The sequence below is a fragment of the Gymnoscopelus braueri genome, assembly GCF_963280865.1.
Source record: "Gymnoscopelus braueri genome assembly, chromosome: 13".
Classification (NCBI taxonomy): Eukaryota; Metazoa; Chordata; class Actinopteri; order Myctophiformes; family Myctophidae; genus Gymnoscopelus; species Gymnoscopelus braueri.
In genome coordinates, this window is record NC_137615.1 from 23,163,953 (window position 1) to 23,185,032 (window position 21,080).

General features: G+C 42.7%; 1 protein-coding gene across 5 annotated transcripts in view; it reads right to left on the bottom strand.

The window, feature by feature from the left end:
* The window catches only part of asic2 (acid-sensing (proton-gated) ion channel 2), a 454,275-nt gene that overhangs the window by 25,391 nt on the left and 407,804 nt on the right, over positions 1 to 21,080 (bottom strand). For 4 of the 5 annotated variants that reach the window (XM_080446000.1, XM_080446001.1, XM_080445998.1 and 1 more), the window contains 5 exons: positions 15,390 to 15,543; positions 14,956 to 15,047; positions 14,306 to 14,385; positions 12,085 to 12,153; positions 10,057 to 11,948 (listed from right to left, as the gene is read on the bottom strand). In XM_080446000.1, the coding sequence (XP_080302126.1) occupies positions 11,847 to 11,948; positions 12,085 to 12,153; positions 14,306 to 14,385; positions 14,956 to 15,047; positions 15,390 to 15,543 (497 nt within the window). In that variant the 3' untranslated portion in view covers positions 10,057 to 11,846. Of the gene's footprint in view, positions 1 to 10,056; positions 11,949 to 12,084; positions 12,154 to 14,305; positions 14,386 to 14,955; positions 15,048 to 15,389; positions 15,544 to 21,080 lie in introns of those variants that run through there. The other variant, XM_080445999.1, reaches the window with a different exon arrangement.

A 21,080-nucleotide genomic window follows, 5' to 3' on the forward strand; every position in this document is an offset into this window, starting at 1 on the left:
GCCCATGGATGTTTTCTTCTGAGATTTTGAATCCGCCCCTTTAGACCAGATATGACGCGCTGGGGCAGGCTAGTATTGTGGTAACAGGTACTGCACTCGGTACTCTAACAACGGGTACAGCAAGTGTTCTGACAACAGGTACAATGGGAATTGCATAACCGGGTGGTCCCGGTTACGTGGTCCCTGAATAGGCCAAGTTTTTTTCTTTATTTTCTTTTCTTTCTCTTTGGTTGGCTAAGTAGGAAAAAGTCATGGTCCTCTATAGACCTAGACAAGTGAGCCATTGTGAAACAGTGAACAGTGTGTAGATCAGCTTTTTTTGAAAAAGTTTTAACATTTTTGAAAAATTTGAGTATGTTTACTTTGGCACTGAATTTAATTTTATAAAATACTTTTTTACTTTTAATACTTTTGTACAGTACCTTTATTCAAGTCAAGTAGTCAAGTTTAGTGAGGTCTAAAACGGGCCTCAAGTAGAGTACTTCTTCCACCACTACCTCCACCCACATGGGAGTTGGATGTGTTCAATATGCCCACATAGCAAAGAGAGGAGACACATATTGTGAAAATAGCAGATCTACAAGCTCCGTTGTGGTCCTGAGTCCCGACCCACAGGTTGAGAATCACTGGCAACTAGCAGTGACGTCAAAACCAAAGGGTGCCAGGTATTTTGCGAGAGAAATAAGCAACCAGGGCCCTATTTCACAAAAGGTGAATTAGAGCTAAAGCCTGGCTTTAACACCTATCCTGGCTTAATTTAGCCAGGATTAGGGATGAATCGGTTTCATGAAAGCTGAATTATCTTGAAGATTAGCTTAGCCAGTTCACCCTGGCTAAATTTAGCCATGACTAGATTTCACGAAAGAGAATTGAAGTAATCCTACCTTAGTTACCATGGCAATTTAGCTGTGAAGTTAGCCTGGTCAGGAGCAGGCTAACAGCCAAGCTTAATCCAGTGCCTTGTTCTTCAAGTTTTTCCACAGTTAATTCAACACATGTGTTTGTATATGGACTAATTTGACCCTGCATTCAAATAAAATGAAATCAATACAATAAGATATAATCAGATTAATTATATTACTGAACTACTGTAGTGTGTGACCATGAATCATAATTGTTTCACAATGACTCATGTGATATGTCATTGTCACTCTGTTAACACTATAGTTCATATTGTTGTTAGATGTTTGATAATAAACTACAGATTTTTTTTATATTATAAAAAATGCTCTGGTTTTGGACTGCATGATTGGTCAAGTTCAAGGATTCTGCTATCGACTTTCATGGTCTTTTATAGAAATACGTGAAGCCTGGCTTCATTATCCTGGCTCGACACAGCCTGGCTTAACAAGGCCTAGCTCGACAAAGTCGCTCCTTTTCAGCCTGGCTTGGCGTTTATGGAATGGAATAAACCAGGCTATATAGACCCGACTTTGTCAAGCCTGGATTTGACTTAAGGCCAGGCTTATTTAATTCACCTTTCGTGAAATAGGGCCCTGGTCTATGAAAACAAAGTTTTATATAGAGATAGCAGTACATATCTTACTTTGTTGCAAACTAAAGTTGACTAATAGTCAACACAGCAAATCAAACCTATTAGGAGCCGATCTACAAGCTCAGCGGTTATGAGCTTGTAGATCGGCTATTTGCGCGCACACACACACACACACACACACACACACACACACACACACACACACACACACAAACACACACACCTCCTCCTCTCATGGCTCTCTCGCACGGATCAGCAAAATCACTCTGTCAATTCTTTCGTCTCTCGAGGGACGACGACGAAGGGGGTCTGGAGGGGGTGCGTTCGTTTCAACGGGGGAGGGGGTCCACGTTTGTTTTCCTCGAGGGTTGATGATCGTGGGCTGGCGCTCCGGTCGGATCGGCTTTTTGTTTTGTGTCACCCACTCGCCCATCTCTCCTCTGACACAGAGGGGTGATAGGCTACTAGTTTGCAGACTTTTACAGTCTTGTTTTTTTTTTGCTCGCCTCGGATCAACGGGCTGTTTATGAAGCACTTTCGCACGCCAACATCCTGGAGAAAAGATCATCACCCACGGGTGCTTTTTGATATATGCATCCTTGAGATATTTTACTTTGAAATGATTTGTAGTTTTTGAAATATGTAACTTTAAGCGCCCAATGCATTGTCAATGGCAATGGACATTTAATGAAAGGTTACAATTTGAAATGTAAGTTTTGGGTTTTTGCTGACCCACAGCCCTTTTCGAGAGGAAGTAGCCTCAGCACTGTAATGTCAATGAGATCTCAGACGTGTGTATGCATGTGAGACTTTGCATGACATGGAGAGAGAAAAAAAATTGACAGATTGAGGTCTCACAACCCATACACATGCATGATGCATAAGGTAATATACATATTGAATGTTGAATTCAGTAGCTGACCAACAGACCAAATCACCCAAAACATGCTCTTTTTATATCTAGCATGCTCGTTCGGTATCATATTGTCTCATGGCAAGACCACATCACCAAGAGGTGATGAGAAGGGCAGGGGTGGCGCTACTGTCTGACATGGTCTTTGAAGACTGGCAGGACACGTAGTAGCACTAGTATGTAGGCTAGTTGCGAACAGACACCCATTCGTCTGGGTTCTGACTTTCACATTTAATTTCACTGCAAGTTATTTGCGGGGGGGGGGGGGGGCAGACTGAAATATGTATTTGTTTTGATGAAATTCTTCATTATTTTTAACAACTCAAGCACAGCTAATCAGAAGCTAATTATCCATGAGCAATAATGACCTAATTGATTAGCTCCAATGTAAATTAGGTTCCAAGGCCTTTTAAAAACGCCAAGGTGATGTGGTTCCTGTGTTGTGTCAAATTCTCAATGGGTTTTCAAGGCCTTTTTTTCCAGGATATTGTAGAGTCAAATGAATCATTGGCTTCCTTGGAAATGTCTTTTAACAATTCAGTGAAAGTTTGATGTATGCAAACCTATTCGCTTTAGAGAGCCTAAAGCTCTTTTGCAAGAGCAGTGAAAATAGTATGTTTTTGCCATTGATTTTTGGATCTTTGGATTATTATAATTGCTAAGATTTCATATTCTGATTTGAATAAACCGAAGCATCTTGTTGGGCCATTAGTATGAAGATAAAATTATGTTGAAGATGGTATCTGAACTCCTTGAAAAACACCTGAGGACAACAACACTACTACTACTACTACTACTACTACTACTACTACTACTACTACTACTACTACTACTACTACTACTACTACTACTACTACTACTACTACTACTACTACTAATAATAATAATAATAATAATAATAATGTTTATCTTATATGTTAACCCTGGATATTGGATAGTATCCACATTCCACACTGTTAAACTTGTTCCCATTGTGTTAATCAGCGCTTCAAGGATCTTTATCAGGATGATGATGGTCAATCGATTCAATGAGAGCATGTTGAACAGTGTGCAAGATCTATCGTTTTTCATCTTTATGAGCTTGGATGTGCATGCTCTTCTTTTTGAATACATGATCTGAGATATTACCACTAGGTGGCACAAGCAGCATATAGAAGCAGGACTGTGGAAGGAGGCATTGTAAAAATTGTACAAAACAAAAAAATCACCAAAAGCTGTTGATGAATGTCAACATCATCATCCCATTGTGATAGGCTGATGTTGTTGACAGTTCTGGGCTTTAAGACCACCAATAACGTTACATTTTGACACACTGTGCACTGTGTTCAGATGAAATGAAGAGAAAGTCAATAGGAGGGACTGTATCTTATTTCTCAGGTGTGCTGATATGGGTATTATTGAATCAGAGCAGCACATCTGGTCACGGTATACGCACAGCCTTGTACAGGAGCAACAGACTGCGCCTATCTAATCCAATCTGCAGATGCCTCTGAGGTGCATCGTGGGGGCCGCAGACCAATCTCCTCAGATGACTTTTTCATAATCTAACTTGTACCGAGCAGATTTAGTGAGGATGGATGAGGAGGAAAAACCATGGCTGACAATGGTTGAAGGCCATGAACCTTTCAGGAACGGTCTCCCATGTGCACAAGGTTTCATTTCTTTGGCCCGGGTACAACCCCTACAGGTGGCGTGATCTATCATTGTCTGGAACAACACACACACACACACACACACACACACACACACACACACACACACACACACACACACACACACACACACACACACACACACACACACACACACACACACACACACACACACACACACACACACTTTGTGACTTTGTGTGTCAGTAGGAAGAAGGGTGACATTGACCTTCTAGCAGTTGTTTATGGATGATCTGGGCCCTATTTCACGAAAGGTGAATTAAATAAGCCTGGCCTTAAGTCAAATCCAGGCTTGACAAAGTCGGGTCTGTATAGCCTGGTTTATTCCGTTCCATGAACGCCAAGCCAGTTTGAAAAGGAGCGACTTTGTAGAGCTAGTCCTTGTCAAGCCAGGCTGTGTCGAGCCAGGATAGTAAAGCCAGGCTTCACGTATTCCTGTAAAAGACCATGAAAGTCTATAGCAGAATCCTTGAACTTGACCAATCATGGAGCCCAAAACGAAAGCAGCGTTCTTCTCTGTGGCTGAACAGCAGCACTGCAGCAGCTCATGGAATCATACAAGGAATTAAAATGTATAAAGCAAGAAAGGAAACGCGACCGCAATAAATAGATCCAGGGAGAAAGCGTGACAGGACGTGCAATAACCCCACATTTGCAAGACCACTTTGGTAGAGGTTTGGGTTGTGTAGTTACCTTGCCATCATGATGTAACTCCAAAGGTGGACAAGAAATAAAAAATAATTTCAAATATGCTCCTCATTGATTTACATTCAGTGAAAAGGCTCTTTTAAACAGTAACTAATAATTTATAGTATATATAGTATATATATTTATAGTATATATATATATATATATATATATATATATATATATATATATATATATATATATATATATATATATATATATATATATAAAATATATATATATATATATAATATATATAACTGAACAAAGGTCTATGTCAGACCTTTTTTATAATATAAAAGAAATCTGTAATATATTATCTGGATTATATTATCAAACATCTATATATGAAACAATATGAACTATAGTGTTAACAGAGTGACAATGACATATCACATGAGTCATTGTGAAACAATTATGATTCATGCATGGTCACACACTAGTTCAGTAATATAATTAAATTGATTATATCTTATGGTATTGATTTCATTTTATTTGAATGCAGGGTCATTAAAATGAGTCCATATACAAACACATGTGTTGAATTAACTGTGGAAAAACATGAAGAACAAGGCACTGGATTAAGTAAGCTTGGCTGTTAGCCTGCTCCTGACCAGGCTAACTTCACAGCTAAATTGCCATGGTAACTAAGGTAGGCTTGCTTCAATTCTCTTTCGTGAAATCTAGTCATAGCTAAACTTAGCCAGGGTGAACTCTTCAAGATAATTCAGCTTTCATGAAACCGATTCATCCCTAATCCTGGCTAAATTAAGCCAGGATAGGTGTTAAAGCCAGGCTTTAGCTCTAATTCACCTTTCGTGAAATAGGGCCCTGATCAGATAGATATCCACATCTTTTCATCAACTCAACTGCACCAAATGCCATCGATTTCCATTTGATTAAACTTAACAGCACCTCATTAAATCACTTTTTATGATTAAATCTGCAACAGTGCTGTGAAGCAATAAATAAGCGATTAAATCTCTGGTCAAAGCGGACCTGGAGTATGGTTGGAATAAGTGATGCAGTGATTACTAATGCTTGGTCACAGGGGCCCAGGTGAAAGCATTTCTATTGGCACCTTTAACGGACTGTTCTTAATTTCTATCTGTATTCATGACATATACTGTAGGGACATCTTAATTGCTATTGCATGTCTGCCTCTGTGGTCTCAACAGCAATAATGGTTGGGCTGGATCTGAAAAGAAACACAAGGTTCATTCTCTCTCTACATTTGAACATGCTCAAACTTACAAATGGATACATTATTTATGAGCGTTACATGTCTTATGTGTGAAAATGGACCCAAATGGATCCATAACTGTCAATTGTTCTACTCTCGGGGTTAAATGAACACTGTAATAGCTACAGGAACGCCCAGATCCACATTTAGCACTTGAACCCCAGCGTCCATATTCAGGGGGGAACATTAGCCAAAAATAACCGATCTACAAGCTCACAACGCATCACAAGGCTATTTTTGGCAAAGAGATTTGAAGTAGACAGAAAAAAGTACAGAGACAACTCAGGTCCAGTTAGTAAGTCTAGTGGGTTAAAGTGCAAACACGATGTTTCTATTGAATAACTGAAATAGCACATTACATTAAGTTGTGTGGACTCTTTGATCTGCCAGCACAGGTCAGGCATACTGTTATAACCACTTAAACCCTATACTTGGTTGACCGGAGTCCCTCAGAGCTCTATACTAGTGACTTTTGTGTTTTTGCTCAACATTAAATATCTTGGGTGAAAATAGCCCCTCACAACATGAGCTTGTAGATCTGGTGTTTTCTGCAAAAGTTCTCCCCAGAATACGGTTCTTGGGTTTAAGTGGATAAACATGTCAACAAAGCTCCAAAATGGTAAACTTCAGAGGTGAAAATGTATTTCCAGCACCAATATCCAGAGTGTGAAAATCTTCAAATAGAAGGTTATACAACATATCTCAGACAATGACTGACAGAAACAAATTCCCCGGTCCCATTGTTTCTCTTTCAAAATATATTTTCAGCATTTTTCTTTCTGCATTGAATTCTTGTCACTGTACTGTATAAATATTTGTTTGTTTATTATTCTCCAATTATCTTTTTGTCTTACTCTGTCCATGTTTCCAGAACAACAGTAACTTTCTCTTTCTGATCTACAAACATTGATGTCTGACTGACATTGCAAAGCCTAATGGGAGCATAAATACATCTTTAAATAAATGCATGATCTAAAACGAGCACAACTCAATATATTATATGATTAATGCAGGCGTTAATGAGCCTCAATGTATGAAAATGTTTATCATGTCTGACCTTGAGAAACAACAGCAAAATGATATAGTCTCAGGAGCATGCTCCTTGAATAAGCATCTCTAGAGTTACAGCATCAAGAGTCAATTACTTTTCTTCAGTTGAAAATAACGATTTCTTTCTTAGGTCTAAATGTGTCAAAAGGGTCATGCAACTATGCAAATTGGCCCTTTGTTTTTTGTGTTCCTCTTTTCAACACAGCAGCATAGTTTCATCTCACAAGATCTCTAGTGTAAATGTCATTCCCATAAGGCTGAAGCCCAATTACATCCGGTTTACATATACAAGATTGCAACTAGTGATCTTGCTCTATATTGGCAAACTTTAACAAATTAACAGTTCCCTATGCTCAGCTCTGATGTGAGAAAGCAAAGGCCCATGCCAGCAACAACAATCTTTGGACTTTTCACAATTTGTGAATACTCTGTACTTGTGATGATATAATGTTGGTTATTGTTGCCTCTGTTTTATATGCAGAGTGACTTATTTGCTGAGTATATTTTGTCAGTTTTGCCTTTTTTGTTTTAGTTATATAGCACATTTTTAACTATTGTCTGTCTTTATTGTTGACATTTTGTGTGGACCCCAGGAAGACTAGCGACCACTTTGTGGAAGCTAATGGGGATCCTAATAAAGAATAAAGAAATAAGCTGAGAACAAACTACCATACTGTAGGTCTATATCCATTGACTACCATCTTGTTTATAATGTTATAATGTAATTTTCGGGTGTCTGAAGTAAAAAAGAAATAGAGCCTGACTAGAGGTGGTGTCATAAACAGTCATAATCGCTAAGTATTCAAAAGCACAGATTACAAAGTACATTTTCTTGTTAATATCAATGCATACAAATCTCGATAATAGTGAAAATAGCCGATCACAAAGCGTTGCAATGTGAGGTGTTGTGAGCTTGTAGCTGTTATTTTCACTATATTTGAAATAGGGCTTATATTGTAGTGGAGTCAAAAAAGTAAAAAAATTATAAAATAATAAATATAATAAAATAATAATAAAACAAAAAATATTTATCTTTGAAATGTAGAGGGGTGAAAGTCATAAGGATCCAAAAATACTAAGACCCAAGTAAAGTACAGATACTCACAAAATATACTCATCATCATTACTGTCCACAGCTGCAGACTGTTGAGTTGAATCAGGTTTCAAGTGTGTGTGTTCCCTTTGCTGTGGTGTGGATCTTCCAGCCAGTGGTGGAAAGTAACTAAGTACATGTACTCAAGTACTGTACTTAAGTACAATTTTGAGGTATTATTTTTTACTTAACTTGAGTATTTCCAATTTTCAATACTTTTGCTTCTACTCCACAATAACTAAGAGGCAAATGTACTTTTAATCCACTACAATTATTTGACAAATTTAGTTACTAGTTGCTTTCTAGATTTTAATTATTATTACAAAACCTAAAATGACCACTTCAGCCCTATAAATACTTTGGCTATTTGAAAATAGCCGCTTTACAAGCTCTCAACGCGGCGCTTTGCAACACGTTGTGAGCTTGCAGATCTGCTATCTTCAAACGATTTTTATACATGACAAACTTGTGAAACATACTGCAAACTGAGTACTTTTACTTTTGGTACTTTAAGTATATTTTGATGCCAATACTTTTGTACTCTTACTCAAGTACATTTTGAACACCGGACTTTTACTTGTAACAGCAGTATTTCTTCATTGTGGTATTGATACTTTTACTTAAGTAAAAAAAATTGAGTACTTTTTCCACCACTGGTCCCAGCTGTGAGGAAGACAGAGGATGCGTCATCCAACATTAAGTGCACACTGCGCACAGATGTCAGGAGGAAATTGGATCTTGAGATGCTACATCTCTATCTGACAAGTGTTTGCTTGTCCAGTAGACCCTCTCTGCAAGAGTTGTCACGGTGATCTTATCCGGGTGTCTGGCTGATGACTGTAGCAGCCAGGTGAGGAATTATTTTCAGAGCCCACATACTGTATATGGTACACGTTGTCACTGTTGGATGGAAATATTGTAAGTCCAACGCTGTACATTTCCATGAAATGAAAAAAAGAAAAACATGTTCCAGTGGATCAAATTATGAGATTTAGTTGCAAGTAAAATAATATAATTACAATCATTGGTTCACCACTGTCAAGGTGGTGTCCCTATTTTGGCTGTGTATAATTATAGGCGATTTTTTTTTAAAGTTTTCAAAAATAGAGACAATAGCAGATGTCCAAGCTCACAACGTGTCACAATGTGAGACATTGTGAGCTTGTAGATTGGCTATTTTTTGCTATTTTCAAAGTTTGAGAAATGCGTGACCATTGAACTATTCAATAAAAACACGAAATATGGAGATACGAGGTTTCCCCCCGACACGATATTTACCAGGTAGGTGCTGAATTCTCTTTGAACCACAAATAGACAGTAGACGTGTGTCAAAGGAAGTACGAGAGAGGTGACCTGACCATGACAGGACGCTGCCGGTGCAAAATAATTACTTTTTTCATTTAATCACGTCACATTAAAAACACATACGGTATGCAGCATCACAAAATGAGAAAAAGCCATCCTGCGATAACAATTGAAGCCAAAACAGAGAGAACAAACAACCAAGTGTCATTGTAATTGAGAGCCTCGGCGGCCCGCAGGTTGAGCTGAGGACACAACGTGATGAGAGAATACACAGGGACAGCAGGTCCAACCACAGACGGGAAATCATAACTCAAACAGCAGTGGTGGAAAGTAACTAAGTACATTTTACTCAAGTACTGTACTTAAGTAAAGTTTTGAGGTACTTTTACTTTACTGGAGTATTTCCAATTTTCTGTACTTTTACTTCTACTCCACTACTTCTCAGAGGCAAATATTGTTAGTTACTAGTTACTTTGCAGATATAAATTATTACATTATAAAACATACATGATTCACTTTAGCCTTATTTAATAACTAGGCTATTTGAAACTGGCCGATCTACAAGCTCACAACGCGTCGCATACCGACGCGTTGTGAGCTTGTAGATCTGCTATTTTCAAACATTTTAGTACTTTTACTTTTGGTATTTTAAGTACATTTTGATACCAATACTTTTGTACTTTTACTCAAGTAAATTTTGAATTCCGGACTTTTACTTGTAACAGAGTACTTCTACATTGCAGTATTGATACTTTTACTTAAGTAAAACATTTGAGTACTTTTTCCACCACCACGTCAAACAGCACTTGAATTCATTCCTACCTGTAATGTACATTATGATGACAGAGACCATGCTGGGATAACATTATTATGAAACGTGGGATGTAGAATTTGGTCCTCCTGGATTAGACCAGGTCTGCCGGGTACAGCGCATAATAATCACTGTTCATTTTAAATTAACACTGAGGATTTTAGCGTGTACCTCTGTTGCTTTTTTCACTTGGAGCGAAACACTCATATTTACACCAAAATACAGAAGACCCTGTATCCTCCAAAACAATATAAATCATAACATTACTGTGCCCATAGCCAAAGCTGCACCCTGCTGTTACCATAATCCTTGTTTTGATATTAATTATGAGTATTATTGGTATGAAAGTGTTGGGATAATTATCTGAGCAGCAGGGGTGAGGGTGGTGGTGGGCTCTTCTTGTGATAATGATGTGATTCTTGATTATGATAATAATACCTGTCCCAAATAATACACTTGCATCCTGGGTATGTTTACCACTAACATTTTCTACATGTCTGGCAGACAAACAGTCAGTCAGTCATGTTTATGTTTTCTTTGTCTTGCCAGTCCACCTTACTGACTTGGCCGAGAACATTTTTTCTTTTTTTCTTTTTTTTACTAAGGTGCAGTAGCCAGAAGCAAACAATTTACTTCCCTGATACAGTAAGCGTATGCCATCCCTATAAATATGTCTGTAGAAAACAGTGTTGCGCCCCAGGACTCACTTTGCAAACATTTAGTAAACCACTTTAAGAAAACTGAAGCATGATGTGATGGGTGGGGAAAACAAATGCCGCACAGGCTGCAAAAGATCTCATTTCACACCATGTTTTTGGTAGACAAAGCACAGCCATAATGCTCTCACAGCGCTTAACCTTCCCCCCTCAAACAATAACGATCCAGCGAAGAAACAAACTCATCAATAAAGACAAAGCTTCTCAGATGGATGCGTTTAGCCCGGATCACCTAGACTATGACCTTAATAAACAACCGCGTGTTCCATCTGTACATTCTAAGTTCTAGAGGCCCGGGGGCCTGTTCTGAAGATAAGAGGGTTACAGCGAAACGGCACACATGTACGGTAAAGCGACACTGCAGTCTGGAACACGCATCAGCAAAGAGAGCGACACCGTATCCAAGAGAGACTGACGCATGCAGTTTGGACAGTTCATCACTGGTAGGGTAAAGTACATTTGGCAGTAGAGTGGGCTGATATGAGCACTGTGTTTTCTGTCCTGTGTAGTCCAAACAGTCCAAAGAGAACTGCCTATATAGTCTGTCTGTGGAGACCAAGGCCCTCTCCCAATAGGTCTAGACCTGTGTGGCCCAGGGGAGGATGCTGCCCTGTGACAGCAAAGTACGATGACAGAGCAAGCAGACAGGGTCCAGCTGACAGCTCTTTCGTCCTCATTAACGCCAACGGGCCCCGGGTGGTGCGACAGAGAACAGCAAATGGAACTGTCCTTTAAGAACAACCCCCTCTGTCGTCCTTTTCTCCTGTGAGGTACCTCCGGCGTGACCTTGGAGGTACCGAGTGACAGCCGGGCCCACTGGTGAGAGCTCCGGTTGTAGGTGGGGCTCTGCAACGGGGGTCTCAGCAGGCGATCTCCTCCAGGGTACCCAGGGTGGTCTGAAGGGGGACGGTCACAGTGTGGCTGATGGACTCGGAGTGGTTGGCCACCGGGTCACAGGAACTCTTGAGGGGAAAACGGGACAGAAATGACAGACAGGGGTTTTAAGCGAGGAAGAGTAAAACATGGCTGACAGAGAGACCGAGTTCAAAGTTGACCCACTGTGTGAAAGAGGAACAAAAACCGTGATAGATGTCTTACCACATCCTCTCCGTGACTCTCATCCTCTTCGTCTCTACTCAGGAGGTCTAGCAGTCTGTCTTTAACCACCTGTAGACCGGAGATCATTATTGTAAATCATCGCTAGTAGTTATTTAGTCACAAGCGCGGTTAAATATTTATAAAACCTGCTATCCCCATTTTTGGCATGTCATTATGGTGAAACTGTTGGACGTTTTTTTTACGTTAAAAAAGCCTGCAGATTTACATGCTTATAATGTGTCACATTACAATGCGTGGTGAGCTGACTATTTTTGCTACTTTCGCTCTTTCGTGCAAAGGATGAAATATGAAATATATGAAATATGGAAAGACAAGGTTTTTCCAAGTTCATATTATAACTAAAAGACGGAATACACTTTCGAGCGTCAACATCGTATTGAAATTTATAAATTTGGTTAAGTAAGAAGGGCAGACAGTTGCTATTCATAGGACAGCTATCAATGGTCCTAATAAAACCTGCTTTACTGAGCAGGTGTATGGGCAATTTGGTTTAGTGCTCAAATAATGATGTTGTAATAGTTGTAATAAATGACACCTTCACAATCATTTCAGGGGTACTTGTTGACACTAAAGGAACTCTCCTGTTGAAACTGTCGCTGACATTTGGATATTACAATTTCGGAAGATGTTTGGGAGTCAATTTTGGGTAAAATACATTCCAGTTCTATAAATGCCAGACACACCCTGGTCCAGTTCAAAGTTGTGCACAGACTACACTATTCGAAGTCAAGGCTTCATGCCATTTATCCCAATACCTCTCCCTTATGTGATAAGTGCAAACAGGAGACCGGCACACTTGCTCACCAGTTCTGGTTCTGCTCAAAACTAAACACATTCTGGTCACTGCTGGCCAAACGTTTAATTTTGCAACAATGGAAATCTGAATCTAGTCCTCTGTTCCAGCAGTGGCTTAGAGACTTGGGCAATGTCCTACACATGGAGAGAATTCGGTATGCAATCATCAAAAAAGATAAGGTCTGAAAATATGGCAACCGCTGTTGGATAGGTGGTCGGTCTCCAGTGACGGAGCCCGTGCTCGAGGTGGCCCCTCAAGTGTTTGAGAACAGTGTGGGTTGAGCTTTCTCTGTGCCTTGTTTGTATATCACAAGCTGTCATGTCATCTAATTTGATACTCTTTTGGCTGAGTTTTTTCATTTTCATTTTTTTTTCTTAGGTTTTTTGTCTTTTTTTTTTTCTCCTTTTCCACTTTTTGCCCTCTTTCCTGTACTTTTTAATACATTGTCAATTACAATCTTGTGAGGGCCGGGTGGGGGGGTTTGTGTCTGTCTTGTGCGTTTGTTTGTTTGTTTCACAGAAAATTTGAAGTCCTCTGTCATTGTTTATTCTCCTGTAAAACTGAAATCTTCAATAAAAATTATGTGAAAAAAAAAAGAAAAAAAGAAACTGTCGCTGACATAATGCTATTCCCCGTTGCCTGTTATGACAAAAGGAAAAAACAAGTTTGTGTCAATAAGGACTGGCAAGTGTCTGAGGGTCTTCAGAGCTGGGGGATTAAGACCCCCCCCCACACACACACACACACACACACACACTGTTGGCACATCCCCCATTGCTGCTAATGTTTTCTTTACAGAAGGTTGGAATGTGTGCCCTGCCTGTACATTTCGCTGCTTGTACCTGTGTGAATGAGTGTCAAATAAACCTTCTTGATTCTTGATAATGTATGTTGAAGCCCGCGGTGCAGTGGTGTGACCTTTCAGCCTTACGACATGTGCTTACCAACACAAATTTGCATGCCTAACAACAGCGATTTGTGCAGGCACCGTTCGTCCACGAGTGTCTTGAATTTGGTATTGTATGCCCATGGATTTCTAACCGGCGCCGTGAGAAAAACACCTTGATAATGACTTTTAATGTGTATTTCTAGAGCCCCAGGTGAGGACAAAGACTTTTAGTAGCTCAGCAGAACGAGAAAGCTGTACGATAATTGTTAAACAGCATGCAAACAGTAAAGCCATGGTAATGGGAAAAGGCTAATCATGTAGCTCACTCTTCTCAGATGCATGCCCTTTGTGTCGCTGTCATTGTTCATGTTCTCAGCCTTCAAAATGGGGCTCTCGCTGTCATTAATAGGTAACCAACCAGACAGTTGCTAAGAAACAAAAGTTTCATATTGCGTTGATAATAATGGGGTATATGAGAAAGTGTTTGTGTGTAAGGAGTATGTATTAATGCTGACCTCATAAGCATAGTCGAACAGCTCTAGGATGGTGAGGATGCTGGCTCCAATGAATAAACCCATCTGACCGCCAATATCACCTGAAAGACCACAGAAAGAAGGATGTATTGAAAGAAAAGACAATGAGATGAAATTAGAGGAAAAACAAGTAAGGGAGGACAGAGAAAGAGAGAGGTACAGTTCAGTCAGGACACCTCACAAATTGAATTAAAATATTTTAATGGATATATAATATTAATTTAAAAAAAATGATTTGGTTTGGGCGCTGAATGGATCAGATTTTCAGCACTCTCTGTGCTCTATAACCTGTCAGATACAGGGAGTCTCCCCTACCAAACAGGAGGCATTCTGAATCTCCCTCCCTCCATAGTACATAAAAGCAGATAACAGGTGGTGGCTGGGGTGGTAGAGGGTGAGCAGCACTCCTTTGGACAGTGGAAGCAGCACAATGCAGCAATCAAACAAATGTGCAATGCACTCTTCCCTGTTAAAATGGGGCACTCTGGTAGTGAATTGTGTACTGTGTGTGATTGGTTGAGAATGGAAGAGTGGCCACCACCGGCAACTGCCAAGAGTTCCCTGACTGAACTGGCTCTGTGCATTTCATGCGTGATGCTCATTTGTTTGGGGTAAAACAAGGGAAAACCTACCCAGTAAACCTGCCACCTCATAGGCTTTCTTCTGCTCAATGGTCTCGTAGTTTAGAGCCTCAAAGAACACGTCCAAGACCAAGATGTTATCTCTGAAAGAGGCATAATGTATCGTTAGGCCTGCCTCATACATACTGCACAGTGACTACGAGTATTGTCACCTTTTTCAGTTATAAAATAAGTTATATTTGTCACACAATGTTTTGCTTGATAAAAACAATGTATTTGACAGTTGAAAATACATATTTTTTTGTCAAGCACACCTCTTTGTCACCCATTAAAACTGGGAAAGCATCTGTGCCATTTTAGATTTTTGCACAAATCACAAAGTTTGAGAACTACTGGTTTAGAAGGCATTTGTAGAATTGGGCTCAGGTCTTAATATCTGTCTTTCTACTCAGTGTTGACTGATACACAGAGAGAGATCCACTCACGTGATGTACTTCTCGGACTTGTTGAACTTCTTCTCCAGGTAGCGCGCTGACGTCTTGCTGGGGATCTTGACCATGGACAGCTCCTTGTTGTAGCGCGTCATGTTGCACGGCGTCCTGCACATGCAGTTGCTGCTTTCCACGGACGACAGTTTAGCTTCACGGAAAGCAGAGTCGAGAGGAAGAGGAGGTTAGGGGGTGTTTTGAGGAAGATGAAGGGGGACACATGGGGGGGGGGGGGCTTGGGGGTTGTCAGCTCTTTTAGACATAAGCCTTGCCTGGTGCACTGCCAGACACACCGAGGCGTTTGTAGTCTCACGCTCAGGGCGCTAAGCTGTTATTGTAGCTGACAGCCAAGGGAGGACGTGTCTGGAGGCACTTTGCTTATTAGGCCAAAGGAGGTCACACAAACACACAAATTAACATCTGTACAAATGGATACACTCACAGACACGCACACTCTCAAAAACACAATGCTATGACGCACGCACACACACACACACACACACACACACACACACACACACACACACACACACACGCACACACACACACACAATACTTGACAGCGCTTCATCCTGCGCCTTGAGTCCTATGTGAGATGTTTACTTGTAAACAGCTCTGACGACAGTCTAAGTCAGGCTTATCGTCACTGTCACTGAGGGCAGAAGCAGTGAACCGACATCCTAGAAGCGTCTCCTTTAACCCTCAGCAAGACAAAACCCTGATGCAGAAAAGCCTGCATCTTGGCAGAGGATGTTCATGCCCATAGGAAAAATGAATAAATAATGATAAAAGCAAAAATGTACCTCCTGGTGGCGCTATACCAGGACAATGTGAATGGAGATTCTTCCTTGGCCTACTGGGAGTGTTTCTAACTGATGGGAGTTCCATAATGATAATAATTAAGTAAGTAATTTTGATTGTATTCACCTGTTTCCTAGGCTGTGTGTTTTCCACTTCCTGTCAATTTGATCCAATGAAATCCAATGAAACTGGTCAGATGACCAATGATATCCAATGAAATCGACAGGAAGTGGAAAACACACAGCCTAGGAAACAGGTGAATAAGCTACGTTTCAAAAGTTATAGGCCAACACGTGAATCGTCCTGTTACAGAGCCACCATGAGGCCAATTTGAAACATGTAGCGCATTTCTTCCTTGGCCTAGTTGGGAATGTGCATGCAAAGTTTCACACCAATCAAATGCTGCGTTTATGATTTGAGGCATTTGGTTCAAAACGGGCTACGCCTGCAAACCTTAGATGCCAGAGATAATGGCATCTAAGGTTTAGAGATAATGTGCACCAATTTGCGTGATGATTGAATCAAAATCTGTAGGAGTAATATCAAACCCCCGATGCAGAAAAGCCTTCGGCCTGGCGGAGACAATAATAATAATAATAATAATTACTTGGCTGAACTAGTATGATCACATATGAAGCCCACACCATTTCCCTCGCTGTGTCAGTAATGGCATCAGACAAAAGCACTTCAAATATAGCCCCCTTCAAAAGCTGCTGCGGCAGGGAGGCTGTTCACATTCATCCCAAACTGATCGGATTGGATTAGATTTATGTTTATTTGACATGGACATCACAATTACACAAAAAAACAGATGTGTTGATTGAGTGTTTTAGCATACATGCTAATTTTCAATTAGAAAAAGAAAATAAGGAAGTTTCGATAGTTCCAGTCACAATCCTTCAGCTCCAGTACATTATTATAAAGCCTTCATCAAATTTCTCTGGAGATTTCCAAATCCCATCCAATAACAATATCGTCCGCTCTGACTTAAAATCTGCCAACATGTCTTCTGTACTAATCTTCTGTGAATGAATAAGAGTGGGGGGTAGTCAACGCCAATAGTCTCATTTCTCACTGTGACAACTTTGTGACAGACAACCTGATCTCAATCCACAGGGCAGATATACCCCCGGCTTACTAATAGGCTGCAGGCCCATGGAGTCACGTAATTGCAGAAGGAAATTCAATATAGCTTCTCAGTGGTCGCTTATTTTAATTCAAATAAGGGGTTACTGGATACTGGCGAGGAGAGCGAAGCCTCGCGCATTCATATCTTTGATTTTTGTTTCTGAGCCTGTCACTCTGTCAAACTGAGCCTACTCATCTTTTCCCAAGTTAATTTAAGTATAAAAAACTAAAACAATATCATATGGATTTTACATTTGCTGCAGAAAGTTTTTGAAGATTCGCATTAACCCATTAAGCGCACGGCCCCACCGCACTTTTATTTTATCTCTGGGGCGGAATCCGCAAATGCGTGGATTCTTGGAAAAAATGCGCAAGACCATGAATCCACGCATTTGCATTGACAAAGCATTGGCAGATTTCCCCCCAGAGGTAAAATAAAAGTGCTGTGGGGCCGTGCCCTAAGACCTGAGATACGATTCTAACAGTTTTCTGAAAAACTAGAGGTTACGAATGTAACCCCGGTTTTAGTAGGTTCGGAGTTTACTACTCACTATGGGATATCAGCGCCCTCAGGCGATGAGACAGAGCAACACACACGCTCCCGGTGCCAATACTGATTGGCTAAGGGTATGTCACGAGTCCGGAAGACCCGGGAGTATAAAGCTCCCTCGTGACGTAGGCTCTTCCTCTTAACATTCTCCTCTCTGCATGCCAAATGCGCACAGAAAGGGGTGTCTGGTGAGTAGTAAACTCCGAACCTACTAAAACCGGGGTTACATTCGTAACCTCTAGTTTTACCACGGTTCTCCGTTTACTACTCACTATGGGATTCATAAACCCCCTTTGAGGTAATGAGCCACACAACCCTGACAACCCCGCACGCCCCTCAGCTCCTAGGTCACGTCCGGGGGGGACGTGACCTAAGACCCCCAGGCCATAGGTCCACGACCTCACGGCCCCTGGGCGCCCCCCCAGCCCACCGGGCTGGGGTGCGGGATAGATAACAAGAGTAGGCCCTGACAAACTCTAGAGTCTGCCTTATTCACTAACAGGCAGACACAGTCCGCCTCATAATAATGAGGAGCAGGGCCCTATCCCCAAGACACAGCCCTGCTGGTCCCAAGGAAACCTAAAGAGGAAGTCGGAAGATACGGAGAAAAGGCCCCAAGCCTACTCCCTAACCTCCACTGACCTGGAGGCAGCAGCCACACGTGCGCCATTGATGACGCCGCCACGTCCAGACTGTAAAAGGCCGCAAAAGTCGACGGTGACGACCAATTTGCAGCCGCACAAATCTCCTGGATCGAAGCTCCCTTGTAGAGAGCCCAGGACGTAGCCATGCCTCTAGTAGAGTGGGCCCTTAGACCCCCCGGGACAGGGACACCACTACTCACATAAGCCAGCTTAATGGCATCACGGATCCATCTAGAAAGCGTCGCTTTGGTGACCGCCTTCCTCTGAACCCCCACGCCAAAAGAGGCAAAGAGTTGTGTCGATGAGCGACTGGCCGCCGTCCTCTGGCAATAGAGCTTCAAGGCTCTCACCGGGCAGAGGCAATGTAACCGCCTGTCCTCCGCCGAAGCGAAGGGAGGCGGATGAAAAGCCACCAATTCAACCGGATCTGGGGCCACCACCCCGGTCTTTGTAACGAACGCCAGGTTTGGTTTAAGCAAAACCCTCCTGTCGTTGTTCAGAAAATTCATGCACTCCGGGCTCACCGAGAGCGCATGCAAGTCACTGACCCGTTTAGCCGTGGACAGGGCCACCAAAAGGACCGTTTTTAGACTAATGACCTTCAGGTCCATAGACTCAAAAGGCTCGAACGGGTGACGGCACAGTGCCTCCAGCACCACCGTCAAATCCCAGACTGGGAACAGTGGCCTGTTGACCGGTCTAGCTCTTCTGGCGCCGTTCTTAAAACGGCGCACGAAGTTATGCTGACCCACCGTCTTGCCATCGTCGAAACCTAGGTGGCAAGCCGAAATGGCAGCCAAATATACTTTCACCGTCGAGAAGGATAAACCCTGATTTAGCCTTCCCTGTAGAAAAGTAAGAATGCTGCCCACCGGGGCCTGGACAGCCACCACCACTGGTGACTGCTCCAGACACCAAGATGCGAACATATTCCATCTGACCTCGTAAGCTTCCCTTGTGGACATGGCCCTCGCACCCTGGATGGTAGCCACCACGTCAGGGGGGAAGCCACATGAATTCAAATTCGCCCTCTCACGGGCCAAACCCATAGGTCTAGGTCCTGAGGGCGCTCGTGGAACAGCTCGTTCCCTCCCTGCCTCACCAGGTCTGCCCTGGGAGGGAGGGGCAGAGGCGTATCGTAAAGGAGCGGAGCTATCTCCGACCTCCACGTGCCCCATGCTGGAGCCACCAGCAACACCGACAACCCCTGGAGCCTGACCCTCTCCAAGGTGGGGAGGATCAACTCCATTGGCGGGAAGGCATAAAGCAGTTCGCTCGGCCAACTGTGTGCCAAGGTGTCCATGCCCATGGAACGGTCCCCCCTCTTCACTGAGAAGAACCGATAACACTTCGCGTTCTCTTCGGAGGCAAACAAATCGACCCGTGGGTGACCGAATCTGCGCCAGATATCCTTCGCCACTACCGGGTGGAGTGACCATTCCCCGTACCGGAGACCGCCCCTGGACAGCAAGTCCGCTCCGAAGTTCAGGAGGCCCGGTACATGAGACGCCCGTATGGACGCGAGCCGTGACTCGCACCAAAACGTTATCTTGCGTGCTAGACCATCCAACACCAGGGAGGTCAAGCCTCCCTGCTTGTTGATAAAACACATGGTTGTCGTATTGTCCGTTCTGACCGCGACATGACAACCCAAGATCTGTGCCTCGAAATGTTTCAGAGCGAGGAAAACCGCCAGCAGTTCCAGGTAGTTGATGTGAGCCGACTGCAGTGTCGGATCCCACAGTCCCCTGGTCCACCTGCCCTCGTGGACGGCACCCCACCCAGTCAAACTGGCGTCCGTGGTGATGACTTTCCACGAAATCACAGCTCCTATACTGACCCCCTGGGACAGAAAGGCTGCCAGTGACCATGGTCTGAGTGCCTCCACACACCATGGAGACACCATCACAAGCCGACGACCTGAGGTGGGTGGGATCCGAAGGGCCCTCAGCCACCTCTGAGCGGGTCTCATGTAGAGCCTGCCTAAGCGGATTAAGTGAATGGCTGAGGCCATGAGACCTACTGCTTGCATGCATTGTTTGTAAGTAACCTTCCGCCCCAGGCGGAAAGATCTCACACAAGCCAAAACGCTGTCTGTCCTCTCCTTGGATAGACGTGCCCTGAGCGTGTTCGAGTCCAGCGAGATTCCCAGGAAGGTGGCCCGCTGGGACTGAACCAAAACGCTCTTCTTGACGTTGATTGTGAAACCCAGTGACGTCAGATGGGAGATGGCCACGGCCGTGTGCCGTGCCACCTCCTCCTCCGAGCCTGCGGCTATCAACCAGTCGTCGATGTAGGTCGACAGACGGATTCCCTGTCTCCGTAGTGGAGCAATGGCCGCGTTGGTACACTTCACAAACACCCGTGGGCTCAACGACATACCAAAAGGGAGAACCATGTACTCGTACACTTCCCCTTCGAAGCCGAAGCGCAGGAATTTTCTGTGCGGGGATAAATTGGGATGTGGAAGTAAGCATCTTTCAGATCGATACTTGTCCACCAGTCGCCCTGACGCACCGTGCGTAATAACTTCACGGTCGTTAGCATTTGAAAATGAAAAACCTC